At 42.0% G+C, this 17155-nt stretch overlaps 1 protein-coding gene across 1 annotated transcript in view; it reads right to left on the bottom strand.

Annotated features, from left to right (window-relative positions):
• The window catches only part of LOC133622517 (sodium/potassium-transporting ATPase subunit alpha-1), a 61877-nt gene extending 45757 nt beyond the window's left edge, over positions 1-16120 (bottom strand). The window contains exon 1 of the mRNA XM_061985332.2: positions 15887-16120. Within this exon, the coding sequence (XP_061841316.1) occupies positions 15887-15898 (12 nt within the window). The 5' untranslated portion in view covers positions 15899-16120. The remainder of the gene's footprint in view (positions 1-15886) is intronic.
• Between the last annotated feature and the right edge of the window lie 1035 nt (positions 16121-17155).

Genomic DNA, 17155 nt, shown 5'->3' on the forward strand with positions numbered 1-17155 from the left:
TGCCAGTGGATCGTAAATGCCTGGGCAGATATTTCGGTCACAACTGTGGTCCGAGCTTTCCGGAAGGCAGGATTCACAGAACTACTGGACAACAACAGCGACACTGACTCCGATGACTTCGACGAGACGGAACCGGCCATTTTGGATCCCACGCTTGCGCAACTTTTCAATTCGGACACCGAAGACGAAGAATTCGAAGGATTTACGAATGAAGAATAACTTCAGAAGGTGAGCGCTACGTTTATTTTGTGTGTTGTGACATTAACGTTCGAGCAACATTATGTTGCTATTGCTCTACACCATTTTGAATTTTACTATGTTTGTGATTGCACATTTGCGTACATTTTGGGACAGAGTTGTTAGAACGCTGGTTTTCAATATATTATTAAAGTTTGACTGAACTATCTGACTGTTTTTTTGACATTCCCTTTAGCGCAGCGTAGGCGCGGCTTATAATCCGGGGCGGTTTATTGGTGGACAAAGTTATGAAATATGTAATTCATTGAAGGTGCGGCTAATAATCCGGTGCGCCTTATAGTGCGGAAAATACGGTACCCTAAGGCCGCACCTTGGACACTGCTGGTTGAGAGCAATCTAGCTAGTTGAACAGTTTTTTTTTTAAATGCCAAACAAAGTTGATGATACTTTTGTACAAAGAAAAGTATCAGAAAGGAGAATTTGGTCAAACATGTGCATGTTTTAAAGCACTTTACTGGCAAAAATTCCTATGGACAGACCTGGTTAGTGTCAGATATACAAGCTGCTCATTCAGCTGTGCCGGACAATGCAGGCACGCACACACACTCCTGGGACTGTGCCCGGTTGCTATCGGCGACCAAAGCCACGCCTCTAGAGATATGTGAATGAACAGTCCTGTCACATGTTTTAACCCCTCCCCCCCACCCCCTTCTTCCACTTCCCCTCAGCCATCAAGTTTCTGTCTAATGGGGGAAAGAAAAGTGTGTGGAGTTTTAACACTCGCGTCACGTCCCGTGCAACTTTCAGTACTCCGAATCAAGAACAAAAGGCGCCAAATGAATCAATGGCTTTTGTTGTTGTAGGGGCAGCTCGCTTCATGGGAATGAGATTTACACAACCGGGCCTTCAAAACAGCGACACTTAATGTGAAAAGCATGTGGAGGAATGGAGGAGGAGCTACCACGTGGACTTTAGGTCAAAAATCGGCTTTCTCTTAGCCGGCATTTCCTCTACAGCACCGTGAAACGGGACGCCAGCGTCAGAATGAATGAAGCAAATAAATAAGAGACCCTTTCTTCCGCTCTCTTTCACTTTTCTTAGCCTTGGCCACACCTTCTGGGCATCAAATGGATTGCATCATCACGGTCTGGTTCGGGCTAACTTGGGTAAAGCGCTGAAACGGGAGGCAGCAGCTTGCTTGAGAGAGAAACCAGGTCTGAGCAGGGCTGGGGAAAAAGTGTGTCGTGTCACAAATGAGGGCCACCATCAGACAAAAACTCCCGCGAGGCGGAAGGAAGGTAAAATCCCCGGAAAGAAGTGGGAGGGGAACCAGGTAGGAACAGAGAGGGAAACAAAGTGTAAAGAATGGATGTGAAGGTGTAGTCCCCCTTTTGGCTGAGAAAACATGTGGCCCGTGGCTGACATACTCAGTCAGTGGAAAAAAACAACAAACAGGGCCCAATCGTGTCTTGGGATTTGCGTCATGTCCACGCGAACACATATTTTCAAAAACGAACATTTAACCCACTCCGTTGATGGAAAAAAAAAAACCCTCTCCCCACACAAGTGATGTTAAAAAATGTCTGCCCACATAAAAACAAATTCCATACCTGCCAACTTTTGAAATCAGAAAAACCTCGTAGCCAGGGTCCAGGGGCCACAGACCCCGGTAGGTCCAGGACAAAGTCCTGGTGGGGGGTTCAGGCTTCGCCCCCCGACGCAAAATGATTATTAGCATTCAGACAGGTTAAAATGTTGCTAAAACCATCACTTTTCTATCAGTCACAGTGACTTTTCAAAACAAAAATATTACAGCAAAAATCATACGGGTTGATTGACATGTTTATTCTGTAAGCTAACATCAATAGTTTGAAATTATTTTGACAGTTAATGCCAGTTATCCTGTCAACCTTTCACAAGACTTCAATTTGTTACCGTATTTTCCGCACTATAAGGCGCACCGGATTATTAGCCGCACCTTCAATGAATGGCATATTTCATAACTTTGTCCACCAATAAGCCGCCCCGGACTATAAGCCGCGCCTACGCTGCGCTAAAGGGAATGTCAAAAAAACAGTCAGATAGGTCAGTCAAACTTTAATAATATATTAAAAACCAGCGTTCTAACAACTCTGTTCACTCCCAAAATGTACGCAAATGTGCAATCACAAACATAGTAAAATTCAAAATAGTGCAGAGCAATAGCAACATAATGTTGCTCGAACGTTAATGTCACAACACACAAAATAAACATAGCGCTCACTTTCTGAAGTTATTCTTCATTCGTAAATCCTTCGTCTTCGGTGTCCGAAGTGAAAAGTTGGGCAAATTTACGATCCACTGGCAGATGTTGGCGTCGTCTGGCGCTGCCTCCTCGTCTTAGTGAAGGTGTGTTCGCCTTCTGTCTTCCATTGTTCCCACGCAGTTAGCAGTCTAGCTTCGAATGCCCTGTTGACACCAATATCTAGCGGCTGGAGGTCTTTTGTCAATCCACCCGGAATGACGGCGAGTATTGAATTAAGCGCGTAAGCGTGTCTCTCAATGTGCTGTTATGAGCTAGCAAATATAACAACTACACTACCCAGCATGCAACGATAGTTACGAGCATGCGCGGTAGCCCTGAGAAGCGTTGTTGTATGCTGGGAGTTAGAATGTGGTTATGAGCACGCTGTGAGTAAACGTTGAGAACTCAGTTAACACGCCTCGTCTGCATTATTTATAATTAGACAGACAACACACTTAATAGGAGCCATTTTGGGGTCTTTACATAAACACACAAATGGAAATGAAACGTCACATATCCCAGCATGCACCGCGCGCTTCTTCTACGGGGAAAAAAGATGGCGGCTGTTTACCGTAGTTGCGAGACCTAAACTTTATGAAAATTAATCTTAATATTTATCCATATATAAAGCGCACCGGGTTATAAGGCGCACTGTCAGCTTTTGAGAAAATTTGTGGTTTTTAGGTGCGCCTTATAGTGCGGAAAATACGGTAATTGAAAGTATAAACAGTATAAACACTTTTTACAGTAAACAAATGGTAAAACAGTACTAAACCATTCCATTAAAAAAAAAAATTGGTGTCATTATTAACTTTCTGTCCAAGCTTGTATAATCTACTGCCTTGTTCAATTGTAAAAAAATATTCTGTGCCTAAAATTCACATTTCTATCACAATTATCATACTGTAAACATGGTAAGCTAACTTCATTAAAATTAATAGTCCTGTCAATAGCATGGAATTACAATTCAAATGTAGTTTTTTTGTAAGCCTTTCAAAAGAATTCAAAATATGAAAAATTAATGAAAATTAATTTAAGCCATCAGACACTTGAAAAGTGGCACATCACATCTCTAATGTAATCATTTGAACTTTTCAACAGAAATAGCACTGCAAAAATATTAAGGACATACTTCTGTATTTTGGTAGTTATGCTGTCAACATTTAACAAGATTTCTTCAACTTGGACTTGAAAGCATAAATAGTATAAACACTTTTAACAGTATAACAGTACTAATCAATTCCAATAGATAACATTGGTGTCATTACCTTTTTGTGGCTAAAATCCGAAAAACGTTGAAAGTTTTCCACTTGTATCGCTAGCAACGGCATTAGACTTGTGTTTTTTTGTCCCAACGTGATCTTTTACATCGCTAATTCCTCCGTGTCCGATCGAAAAATCTTGTCTGCACAAGGTGCAATTCGCGTAGTTTTCACCCTTTTTGGAACGGATAATTATTCCCGGATAGGCTTTTGAATATTCTTCACGGAATGACTGCAGTTTTCTTTTCGGTTTAAGACTCGTTTGCGATTTTTCTCCGGCTGATTCCATGATCGTTCGCTTGTTTGGAAACAATGGCAACTGGTGCCTCGTGCTTGGCAGCGGTGCTATAAATAGCCTCGCGCATGGCATTCGGAATGGCTCGATAGGAAGTTACGGGAAGCAGTGTCGATTGTCATTGTTGTTACGCGATTTCGTGAATAAAACTTTTTAAAAAATATCTTTTTTTAATGAATGAAAAACCGTATTTTTTATCACTGCAACCGTAACCCGGAATAGGTTGATGAAAACCGTACTAATTACGGGAAAACCGGAGTAGTTGGCAGGTATGAAATTCACTGGCTCTCTTTATAAATATTGCGATATAATACAGCAGTGTTTTTCAACCTTTTTTGAGCCAAGGCACATTTGTTTCATTGAAAAAAATCCCAAGGCACACCACTAGCAGAAAACATAAAACAATTCAACTCAGCAGCAAAAGTCTTCTCGCAATTGTTGGATATAAATTCAAACCATAACCAACCATGCTTCACTACAGCTTGTTTCAAAATAAGTGTACTGTCACGACCTGTCACATCACGCCGTGACTTATTTTGAGTTTTTTTATGTTTTCCTGTGTGTAGTGTTTTAGTTCTTGTCTTGCGCTCCTATTTTGTTGATTGTCATGTCATGTCGGGATGTACTTTGTGGACGCCGTCTGCCGCGCCACACGCTGTAAGTCTTTGCTGTCGTCCAGCATTCTGTTTTTGTTTACTTTGCAGCCAGTTCAGTTTTAGTTTCATTTTTCATAGCCATCCCTAAGCTTCAATGCCTTTTCTTTAGCAACACTCGCCTTTTGTTTATCTTTGGTTTAAGCATTAGATTCCTTTTTACCTGCACCCTGCCTCCCGCTGTCATCTGCATATTATGATCACGACAAACTATGTTCCTGACATCCACAAAGCAACTGCTGCCACCTACTGATATGGAAGAGTATTACACGGTTACTCTGCCGAGCTCTAGACAGCACAGACACTCAATAACGGCACAATATTTGCGGATTATAATTACTAGTTTGCAAAAAAACTTTTCACCCAATTAGGTGAAATGACATCATCTCCCACGGCACGCCAGACAATATCTCACGGTACACAATGGTTGAAAAACACTGTAATACACAAACAATGGCATGTACATTATCCTTATAATCACCACACCCTTTCATGCAACATAAGAAACATACCTTACATATAGAATTGTTGAAGTAAGTAAGTAAGTAAGTACATTTTATTTATAAAGCGCTTTTCACAGATAAAATCACAAAGGACTGTACAAAACATAGGTGAAGTAAAACAATTCAATTTAAAAAAACAGGGGTAACATCATAAAAAGGATACAAAGTGGATTCAAAATGATAGTTAAAAGGTGCATTAGCTAAAAGCTTTACTAAAAAGAGAAGTTTTGAAATGTTTCTAAAAAGTTTCAACACAGTCAAGATCACGGAGGGACTGGTGCAAATTGTTCTAGAGTCTGGGAGCTATAGCCTGGAATGCCAGGTCTCCACGGGTTTTAAAACACATTTTGGGGATCTTGAGAAGACCCTGGTCTGAAGACCGGAGGCTGCGCCCCTGAAGAGTAGGGGCATAGCAAGTCAGTGATGTACTGGGGGGCCCCACCATGCAACGCCCAGAAAATCAGGACTAAAAACCTTAAACTCAATGCGGAATTTGACTGGAAGCCAATGAAGACTGGATAAAACGGGGGTGATATGGGCTGTTCTGGGTGCACCGGTCGAAAGTCTGGCAAACGCATTTTGTACAGTCTGAAGTTTCATTAGCGTTGACTTGTTGAAGAGAGTGAAAAGAGAATTGCAATAGTCAATGCGAGACGAAACGAACGTGTGAATGATCATTTCGAGATCCAATTTTGACTACCCATTTTTCACTTTAGAATTATTTCTGAGAGTTGAATCCAATTTGTTAGATTCTGCCCATAGTCGGCGATCCATTGCATGTATACTACATGAATGTTAGCTACTGGGATCCGGAAATAAACAGATATAATGTATCGCTTTTCCTACCTCAAAAATGCTAAAACACTCAGATAAACAAGATTGCGATTGGATAGTTTAGTGAGGTCCTCGTATCGGCCTCGCCAGGCTCGACATTGGCTCTGGCACAGCGGCAAGAAGAAATAATTTGACTATATAGAAGATGTAAACGTCGTGAGGGTCTCAATATCAGACAACTCGATTGCGAGGATGATAGTAGAACTAGACTCCTCCGAATCGAAGTGTTGACTGTTCACAGACATGCCTGATCAATTGTTGTTTGAAACACCCGTGCGAATTGAAAAGCACACGCACCCCCATCCAATAGGGGTGCTCAGAAGAAGAAAAGGATTGACATCCGAATCGCAATTCTTATTCTAAATCGATTCATAATTTAAGAATTGTCATGCACTAGCAACCAAGAGGAGCATCCATAACCGTTTAGAAAACGTTTTATATTTTTGTACCAAAAATTATTGCGAGAATCGATTTGAATTGAGAATTGTGTTGAATCAAGAAATGATTATTTACCCCAGAAATTGGAATTGTGAGTTGTTGAAAAATCCCCAACTTTACCTACCGCTGTCGACCACTGCATGCAATTAAAGGGGAACATTATCACCAGACCTATGTAAGCGTCAATATATACCTTGATGTTGCAGAAAAAAGACCATATATTTTTTTAACCGATTTCCGAACTCTAAATAGGTGAATTTTGACGAATTAAACGCCTTTCTAATATTCGCTCTCGGAGCGATGACGTCACGTTGTGACGTCACATCGGGAAGCAATCCGCCATTTTCTCAAACACCGAGTCAAATCAGCTCTGTTATTTTCCGTTTTTTCGACAGTTTTCCGTACCTTGGAGACATCATGCCTCGTCGGTGTGTTGTCGGAGGGTGTAACAACACGAACAGGGACGGATTCAAGTTGCACCAGTGGCCCAAAGATGCGAAAGTGGCAAGAAATTGGACGTTTGTTCCACACACTTTACCGACGAAAGCTATGCTACGACAGAGATGGCAAGAATGTGTGGATATCCTGCGACACTCAAAGCAGATGCATTTCCAATGATAAAGTCAAAGAAATCTGCCGCCAGACCCCCATTGAATCTGCCGGAGTGTGTGAGCAATTCAGGGACAAAGGACCTCGGTAGCACGGCAAGCAATGGCGGCAGTTTGTTCCCGCAGACGAGCGAGCTAAACCCCCTGGATGTCTTGGCTCACACCGTCCCTTATGCCACCGAAGATGATCAAGAGAAGAATATCGACCCTAGCTTCCCTGGCCTGCTGACATCAACTCCAAAACTGGACGGATCAGCTTTCAGGAAAAGAGCGCAGATGAGGGTATGTCTACAGAATATATTAATTGATAAAAATTGGGCTGTCTGCACTCTCAAAGTGCATGTTGTTGCCAAATGTATTTCATTTGCTGTAAACCTAGTTCATAGTTGTCAGTTTCCTTTAATGCCAAACAAACACATACCAATCGTTGGTTAGAAGGCGATCGCCGAATTTGTCCTCGCTTTCTCCCGTGTCGCTGGCTGTCGTGTCGTTTTCGTCGGTTTCGTCGGTTTCGCTTGCATACGGTTCAAACCGATATGGCTCAATAGCTTCAGTTTCTTCTTCAATTTCGTTTTCGCTACCTGCCTCCACACTACAACCATCCGTTTCAATACATGCGTAATCTGTTGAATCGCTTAAGCCGCTGAAATCCGAGTCTGAATCCGAGCTAATGTCGCTATAGCTTGCTGTTCTATGCGCCATGTTTGTTTGTGTTGGCTTCACTATGTGACGTCACAGGAAAATGGACGGGTGTATATAACGATGGTTAAAATCAGGCACTTTGAAGCTTTTTTTAGGGATATTGCGTGATGGGTAAAATTTTGAAAAAAACTTCGAAAAATAAAATAAGCCACTGGGAACTGATTTTTAATGGTTTTAACCCTTCTGAAATTGTGATAATGTTCCCCTTTAAACCAACACTCGTAAGTCAATTACTTCCTGTTTTGTTGTTAGACAACAAACCAAAATGCTCAGTTTTACCCATCCACAGACACGCTAAGCTGGAGTTTTTGAAACTCTCCATTTTGGCAAGAGTTTTTCAACGGCTCAATTTTTATGGGGCCAAAAATATATTATGTGGTTTTGTTTTTTTCCTCGTAGTCTACATAACATGTAAGGGTGGTCCTTTGGTCAAAATGTTGCATTGTTTTACAGACTGTCTTTATAACCATCTTCATGATGTGCCATTTTGTGGGCGGTCTTATTTACATGCCTCCACTTTTGACTGTGTCTTCTCCCCGCCAGCCATGTTGTAGTTTGAGTATATGGACAGATATAAGTTCAAACTATATGATACTTTGTCTTAGAAATAGCAACAGCGGAGGATGCATGTGCATTTGCGAGGCAGTCTGCACCACGACAAGAGGATAGAAAAAATAGGAACTTAATGACAACATCGGGCTACAATGGCTCTTCGGGTAAATGTTTACCATATATGGATACATCCGCTGACGTCACAGCTGAGAAAAAAATCACAAATTGGCCAAATTCCAAACAGCTTGTTTGGAGGAAGTATGATGATAGGCATCTTTACAATGCCTCCATGGTTTGATTTCAAATTTTAGGATTTATGCAGATCCCAACTACACAAAACAGGTAACAATAAGTAAGAAAAGTTGGTTTTGCATAATATGGCGCTTTTAAAAAAATCCATATTCATGTTAAAATAGCTTTGGTCAGATCTACCATCCAACTTTTTTTTGACAAACTGGAGCTCCAAAAGGTGGGACGGCATGATTAGAACAGAACCAAAACATCAATCAAGGCCAGTGTTGTTTCCACATAGGCTGTTCAATAGCTTACTCTCCTGGAAATCCTTTCTACAAGATTTTTTTTGGCTTTGGATGTCAGGGGTCAATTAAGTATGCTCACAATCTGTGCTGTAATCGCTTTCATTCTGTTTGACACGTTTGAAGTCAGGGCTTTATGGTTCTTACTAGGGATGTCCCGATCCAGGTTTTTGCACTTCCGATCCGATACCGATATTGTTTTTGCACTTCCGATCCGATTCCGATACTGACCGATACCGATACTGACCGATACTGGCCTATCCGAGCATGTATTAAAGTTTAAAGTTATTTAGCCTACTTAGTTGTCAGAATCATGTTGAAAAGGGTTTTAGTACTCTTGATAACAACTAGCCAGCTGAATTAGGGGAGTTTGAATAATACACAATGGTTGGTAACAAGAAACTGACCTGTTTATTCAAGGATAAACACAAAATAGACAAAATTATACATGACAAACAGAAATGGCATCATTGAAACTAGGGCTGGGAGATATGGCCTTTTTTTAATATTGCGATATTTTAAGGCCATATTGCGATACACAATATATATCTCGATATTTTGCCTTAGCCTTGAATGAACACTTGATGCATATATTCACAGCAGTATGATTATTGTATGTGTTTTGATTGATTGATTGAAACTTTTATTAGTAGGTTGCACAGTGAAGTACATATTCCGTACAAATGACCACTAAATGGTAACACCCGAATAAGTTTTTCAACTTGTTTAAGTCGGGGTCCACTTAAATTGATTCATGATACAGATATATACTATCAGATATATACTATCATCATAATACAGTCATCACACAAGATAATCACATTGAATTATTTATAATCCAGGGTGTGGAGGGGGGCACCTGATGTAAGTGTCAAAAAGACAGCCAAAAGAGTTTGATATGAGAATATTTCTAAAGTTAAAATATAGGGTAGAAATGCACCCATTTGCAGGAAATGTAGTCTTGATTTTCAAAATGTTCTTTCAAGGCTTGCATGTCTACATTAAAACATTCTTCTTCATACTGCATTAATATATGCTACTTTTAAACTTTCATGCAGAGAAGGAAATCACAACTAAAAAAATCACTATTTTTTTCATATGGTGTTGATGTGGACATTTTTGCCTCGGCATTTTGATGGTGTGGGCGTGTGGCACCGAACGGAGATAAGCGTCTCGACAGACTGAACAATGATGACGAAAACTGTTTTCTCTGTCGTGTCCGTGTGTCGAAAATTATGCGCTTATTTTTTTATTTGATTTTGTGCGTGGCATAGATTTGCCGTGCGCAGAGGACGTTTGAGCAGGCGCGCACCTTAGCGGCTGCGCTAGCATCACAGCTAACGTTAGCCATGCTGCTACCTTTCTGCTGGGAGAGGACGTATACGTATGTGACGTATGACGTGTGTAAGAAGTTGTGCTTGCTGTCTGTGAGAAGGAGACAGAAGAAGGAGTGGGAAGAGCCTGTAGTGCAATGCCAGCAGCTAAAAGCAACTGCGTGAGAATCCATAGACCTGTGGATGTGTTGAAGGTGTGCTGGAAAATGCGGAACGGAAATAGGGAGCAGCAGAAAAGTGGAATGTATTATTTAAATCTGTGCGTTGGAAAACACGGACCGGAGTTTTTTTTAAACTGGATCTGGATCGGCATTTTCCCATGCCTTGCCGATACGCATTTTATGGCAAATATCGGCGGCCGATCCGATCCAAATATCGGATCGGGACATCCCTAGTTCTTACAACACCAGACTGATTTAATTTATTTACAGCCTTTGTCTGTCACCCAAAAAGGTTCCCACAAATTTGGAAGCATAAACATGTCTAATCCTGTTTACGTTTCATTGCAAGAGACTTGTCAATGCTCATTGTTTTGCTGATTTTAAAACTATCTCAACTGAAAAGCACATTTTAATTGCACTGAGACATTTAGGTGACAGAATGTGACGCAGAAACAGCCTGTAGTTGTAGTCGATGCTGTCTTATTGCAGTAAACCCTTGTAAAGGCAGCTTTTTACCTTTGGAAAAAAAAAGGGGTATTTCAATCGCCGGATCGTAGCGGTTACATGCCCAGGGGGTTTAGCTGTCTGAGGAATGCTATGATAGTCTACCATTAATTAACCATGCATATTTTTTCGACATGTTCTCTCATTCCTAAGCATTTTGTGGGGGGATATTTTTGTCCATTCATTGTTACCTTTCTGACACTTGTGTCCAAATCAACTGTTGAGCTCCATGATTAAGAATTCAGAGAGGCTGCTATCTGATGGTTCTTAAAAGGACAATCCTACCCAAACGTTGCTGGAAAGGTCGGCGGCGGCAATGCGGCAACTGGCAGTCGCCTTACATCACCACCCTCCCCGTTTTTCCTTCTCCGCTCACTTTTTATACCTGTTTATTGCAACTCAAGACAGATGTGGGGAACAGACAAAAAGGCCAGGGAGAGTATTATCTTCTCCAGTATGAAGAAAGAGCCTAGAAACAACAATCCTCTGGCTCTGACCACCCGCCTTCTCACGCCAGGAGAGCTGTGTGGCGGCGATCATCCACTTCCAAGTGTGGCTATTTGAGAGGAGCGAAGAGAAGAAGCTCTGTGGGGACGTAGATGGGGGCAGGGCATGCTTTTCCGCCAGCTATGGGAGGAAAGAAAAATAGCAGCGGCTATTGGCCGAGATGCAGAGCGACTACAGATTTGCAGGGGCATCGCGGAGCGAGACAAAAGGAGGGCTCAAAAGAGCCAAACTGCTCCACGTCTTCGTCTTCATGTCCCCTGGGCTGTAGGCTGAATCCATATTGATGTTTTGTGGTGCAACATGGTGGGGTGTGGCAGCCACTGACACTTCGCTCAGCAACTTCATCACAAACAGTTTTTGGGGACAAATATAAGCAGACAGGCTCATGAATATACAGTGGTGTGCCATCAGGGCCAGCAAGGTCTTCTCTGCTGACCTAACATAACCAGATCATAATTAAAAATACAATTATACAATTAAGTATTCATATTCTCTTCATGTCATATTAATCTCGTTCCAGTGTGGTGTTTTTAGTTTTAGTTTGTATCCAATCAGAATTCAGTTATCTTATGTTGCCATGCTGTACCGAATCTGCCAGACGCCTTCAGAATCAATAGTGAACGGAGACATACGGTTGATAGACAGATGCCATAGCCAATCAGATCACGAGTTGTTGTCAGTAAGGCCTTCGAGATGGCGTCACGTTGAACGTGACATGTACGCGTCCTGTAATTGGATACTTACCGGGATCGTTAGCGGATGAATTTGAGAAGAAGTACAGTTGAAAGACAGTTGCGATAGCCAATCAGATCACAAGATGTTGACAGTAGCTGGACTAGAAGTTGTAAACTCTTGTTGTTAAAAGTGTGTTATGTCATTTAATTAACATTGTTACATGTATATTTGCCGCTATCATGTGGTCAGGGCAGTAAATATATATTTGAGAAGTGTGGACTTTGTATCAAACTTTATTGACCAGAAGTAAGAGAAAATTGACGATATTATTTACGTTTCAATTGATTTTTTTGGAAACACTTTAGTATGGGGCACATATTCACCATTAGTTAGTTGCTTATTAAAGTAACAAAGACTCAATTTAGAGTTATTTGGACACTAGGGGAACATAAAAGGGTTAGGGTTACTAATAAGCAATAATTCTGAGGTTATTGAGGGAAAACTCGTAGTTAATGGCTTACTGGTTGTATACTAAGGCCATGCAGAATAAGGCATTAATAAGTACCGTATTTTTCGGACTATAAGTCGCTCCGGAGTATAAGTCGCACCGGACAAAAATCCATAATAAAGAAGGAAAAAAACATATATAAGTCGCATTTTTTGGGGAAATGTATTTGATAAAATCCAACACCAAGAATAGACATTTGAAAGGCAATTTGAAATAAATAAAGAATAGTGAACAACAGGCTGAATAAGTGTACGTTATATGAGGCATAAATAACCAACTGAGAACGTGCCTGGCATGTTAACGTAAAATATTATGGTAAGAGTCATTCAAATACCGTATTTTTCGGACTATAAGTCGCAGTTTTTTTCATAGTTTGCGACTTATATATGTTTTTTTCCTTCTTTATTATGCATTTTCGGCAGGTGCGACTTATACTCCGGTGCGACTTATACTCCGAAAAATACGGTAACTACAACATATAGAACATGCTGTACGTTTACCAAACAATCTGTCACTCCTAATCGCTAAATCCCATGAAATCTACTTCCTCGGTGTCGCTTCTAAACAACTCCATCTCCAAAGGTAGACAATGCGCCGCTTCCTCTTCTATCCGTACGTCGCTTACGTCATCGTCAGTTGCAGTTCCAATTATTATTTTCATAAGTTACCGCCAATGTTGAAATGATCAATTTTCATAGGTACGGAAGTAGTAGCAGGTAGCATCTTTTTTTTCCACAATGCACTTCTGCCATGACCCGCCCCCGTCAAATTTTTATTGGTTGACGTGTGTGTGACGATTGCTGATATACGTCTAGTCTCTTACGTGAATGAGCTAAATAATATTTGATATTTTACGGTAATGTGTTAATAATTTCACACATAAGTCGCTCCTGAGTATAAGTCGCACCCCCGGCAAAACTATGAAAAAAACTGCGACTTATAGTCCGAAAAATACGGTAATTAAGGGCCAATATGATGAGGTGGCGACTTGTCCAGGGTGTACTCCGCCCATACTTGCCAACCCTCCCGATTTTCCCGGGAGACTCCCGAATTTCAGTGCCCCTCCCGAAAATCTCCCGGGGCAACCATTCTCCCGAATTTCTCCCGATATCCACCCGGACAACAATATTGGGAGCGTGCCTTTAAGACACTGCCCTTAGCGTCCTCTACAACCTGTCGTCACGTCCGCTTTTTCTCCATACTAACAGGTTTCTCATAGTCATTCACATCGACGTCCCACTGGGGTGAGTTTTTCCTTGCCCTTGTGTGGGCTCTATACCGAGGATGTCGTTGCGGCTTGTGCAGCCCTTTGAGACACTTGTGATTTAGGGCTATATAAATAAACATTGATTGATTGATTGATCGATACATATGCGGCTTTTACACACACATAAGTGAATGCAAGGCATACTTGATCTACGGCCATACAGGTCACACTGAGGGTGGGCGTGTAAACAACTTTTAACACTGTCACAAATATGCGCCACACTGTGAACCCACACCAAACAAGAATGACAAACACATTACGGGAGAACATAACAACATAAACACAACAGAACAAATACCCAGAACCCCTTGCAGCCGTAACTCTTCCGGGACGCTACAATATAGACCCCCCCGCTACCACCAAACCTCCCCCCCTCCCCCATCTCAACCCCGCTCCCCCTCCACCTCAACCCGAATTCGGAGGTCTCAAGGTTGGCAAGTATGACCCCGCCTTCCGCCCGAATGCAACTGAGATAGGCGTGCCTTTAAGACACTGCCCTTAGCGTCCTCTACAACCTGTCGTCACGTCCGCTTTTTCTCCATACTAACAGGTTTCTCATAGTCATTCACATCGACGTCCCACTGGGGTGAGTTTTTCCTTGCCCTTATGTGGGCTCTATACCGAGGATGTCGTTGCGGCTTGTGCAGCCCTTTGAGACACTTGTGATTTAGGGCTATATAAATAAACATTGATTGATTGATTGATCGATACATATGCGGCTTTTACACACACATAAGTGAATGCAAGGCATACTTGATCTACAGCCATACAGGTCACACTGAGGGTGGGCGTGTAAACAACTTTTAACACTGTCACAAATATGCGCCACACTGTGAACCCACACCAAACAAGAATGACAAACACATTACGGGAGAACATAACAACATAAACACAACAGAACAAATACCCAGCAGCCGTAACTCTTCCGGGACGCTACAATATATACCCCCCGCTACCACCAAACCTCCCCCCCCTCCCCCATCTCAACCCCGCTCCCCCTCCACCTCAACCCGAATTCGGAGGTCTCAAGGTTGGCAAGTATGACCCCGCCTTCCGCCCGAATGCAACTGAGATAGGCTCCAGCACACCCCCCCGACCCCAAAAAAGGGACAAGCGGTAGAAAATGGATGGATGGGTGGATAGATGTTACTAATTTGCATTTTAATAAGCAACTAATTAATGGTGAACATGAATGTGAGTGTGAATGTTGTCTGTCTATCTGTGTTGGCCCTGCGATGAGGTGGCGACTTGTCCAGGGTGTACCCCGCCTCCCGCCCGATTGTAGCTGAGATAGGCTCCAGCGCCCCCTGCGACCCCGAAGGGAATAAGTGGTAGAAAATGGATGGATGGATGGATGTGTTCCCCATACTAGTGTTACCGATTTTTTTGGAATACGCCAGAAAATAACCCGTTTTGTACACTGTTGATGTGTTTCAATGCCCAGTGGGGCGTAAATGTGTTCCTGTATAGTATTTCTCCAGCAATGATCATGCGGGTGACATCAATTATGGTATTTTGAGAGGTAATCATTGAAGTCTTGAGATCACTGAATGCCAGTGAAATATATCATTGCAATTTATAGGAAAAAGCTCGATTTTCAATCAAAACTGGCATTTTAAATCAGGTGACGTCATTAAAAAAAGCATTGAGGTGCAGCTGCAAAAAAAGTATCTCCTCAGAAGTGGTGCAGACATTACAGTTGTTCAATGAATGGGTTGGACTTCTGCTTAACACATCCCTCCCACCTAGAACCACAGCTGCACTAAAAAAGTGCCCCCAAAAATGGTGCAACACAAAAAAAAAGCCACCATTATAAAAAGATATAAACACAGACAGCATTATGCAGCAGCACCCCGTTATGCAACAGGAGTGACTTACTGTAAGATGCGAACACGCCGCGAGGCTTTGGGAACACGGAAGTGTGTTGACACGAAAAAGAAAAACAAAAATAAGTCTAGTCGCACTTGAGCCAACATCAACAGGTTGTTCCATGACGACATATTTTTATCAACCACTTGTTTACCCCGACGCGTTTAATGGAAGAAATGTAAGATGCTGTACTCACTCCTCTCCCCATGGCTGATGAGACGACGCTTGTTTTTTTTTCTGGAAATTGACACGCAGAAGTGCACCTCAAAAATCAAAGTTGATTAAAAAAACATTAAAAATGGACTAAAAAAAAATCCGCAACTTTTTTATTTTTTTATTTTGGAATTTGAGAGAAAATCCTGCCCCCCAAAAGCTTTCAGCACGTGTCGGCCCTCTTTACGCGAGCTCGCCCAGCCGCGGCAGACCCTCCATTACTTATAGACGGCGTTCCTTCCATTGTGACGTCACGCAAGTCGCCATGGCAACCCCACGGTTGAGGGCGGGGCGTTCTCATTTGCTCTCTCGCTCTCTCTCTCTCTCTCTCTCTCTCTCACCCCTTTACCCATGTCTTTTTGTGGCTTGCCTTTGCAACACAGGAACAGACACCTCGTTAGGAATGGAATGAAATCATCTGAAGTGGCAACAATATTCAAAGAATGACTAATTTGCACACACAAATACACTATATTGCCAAAAGTATTTGGCCACCCATCCAAATGGTCAAAATCAGGTGTCCTAATCACTTGGTGTATCAAATCAAGCAGGCCCGGCCCTAACCAATCTGGCGCCCTAGGCAAGATTTTAGGTGGCGCCCCCCCCCACATCGGCAGTGAAGTGTATATACTCACAAGAAACCGAATAGCTTTGTCTTTGACCTTTTTTTTTAACTTAAAACTATACCTAATATATAAAGGGGTGGAAAAGTGACTATTACCTGCAGGGCAAACATTAGCTAACCAGAAGGCAATAACAATGTAAATAAAAACACCTGCTTAAAAGATCTAATGCAAATGTCCCTGAGGAATGTAAGGTGGGATCAACTGTAATTACCTAACGTTACATTATTATTTTCCATAACAATTTAGCCCCCTCCACAATATTAACCCGACGTTAAAACAGAACTAGCTATTTATTGATTAGCAATTGCCGAATCATGTAACATTTGCTTTTAGCATTAAGCTAATATTAGCTTAATGCTAAAAAGCCAGGTTACTATCACATTCTGTAACAGACAAATAATTTCATGTAGGCTAACGTTACCTACCTGCTACCTCTGTCTTTTCTCGTTTCTCCTCCTCTTCTTTTCTCTTTTTTCTTCCCTGGGCACCTGACAGTTTTGGCCGTTTTGACATCTTGTGTTGATTTTTTTGATGTGGTGACGTCCAAAAAGAGTCATGATACGGGAAGGGAGGGGGCGCACCGTGCGGGGGGGGGGGGGGGGGGGGGGTGTAACAAATAATAATAT

Source organism: Nerophis lumbriciformis, linkage group LG23, assembly GCF_033978685.3.
Source record: "Nerophis lumbriciformis linkage group LG23, RoL_Nlum_v2.1, whole genome shotgun sequence".
NCBI classification, from domain to species: Eukaryota; Metazoa; Chordata; class Actinopteri; order Syngnathiformes; family Syngnathidae; genus Nerophis; species Nerophis lumbriciformis.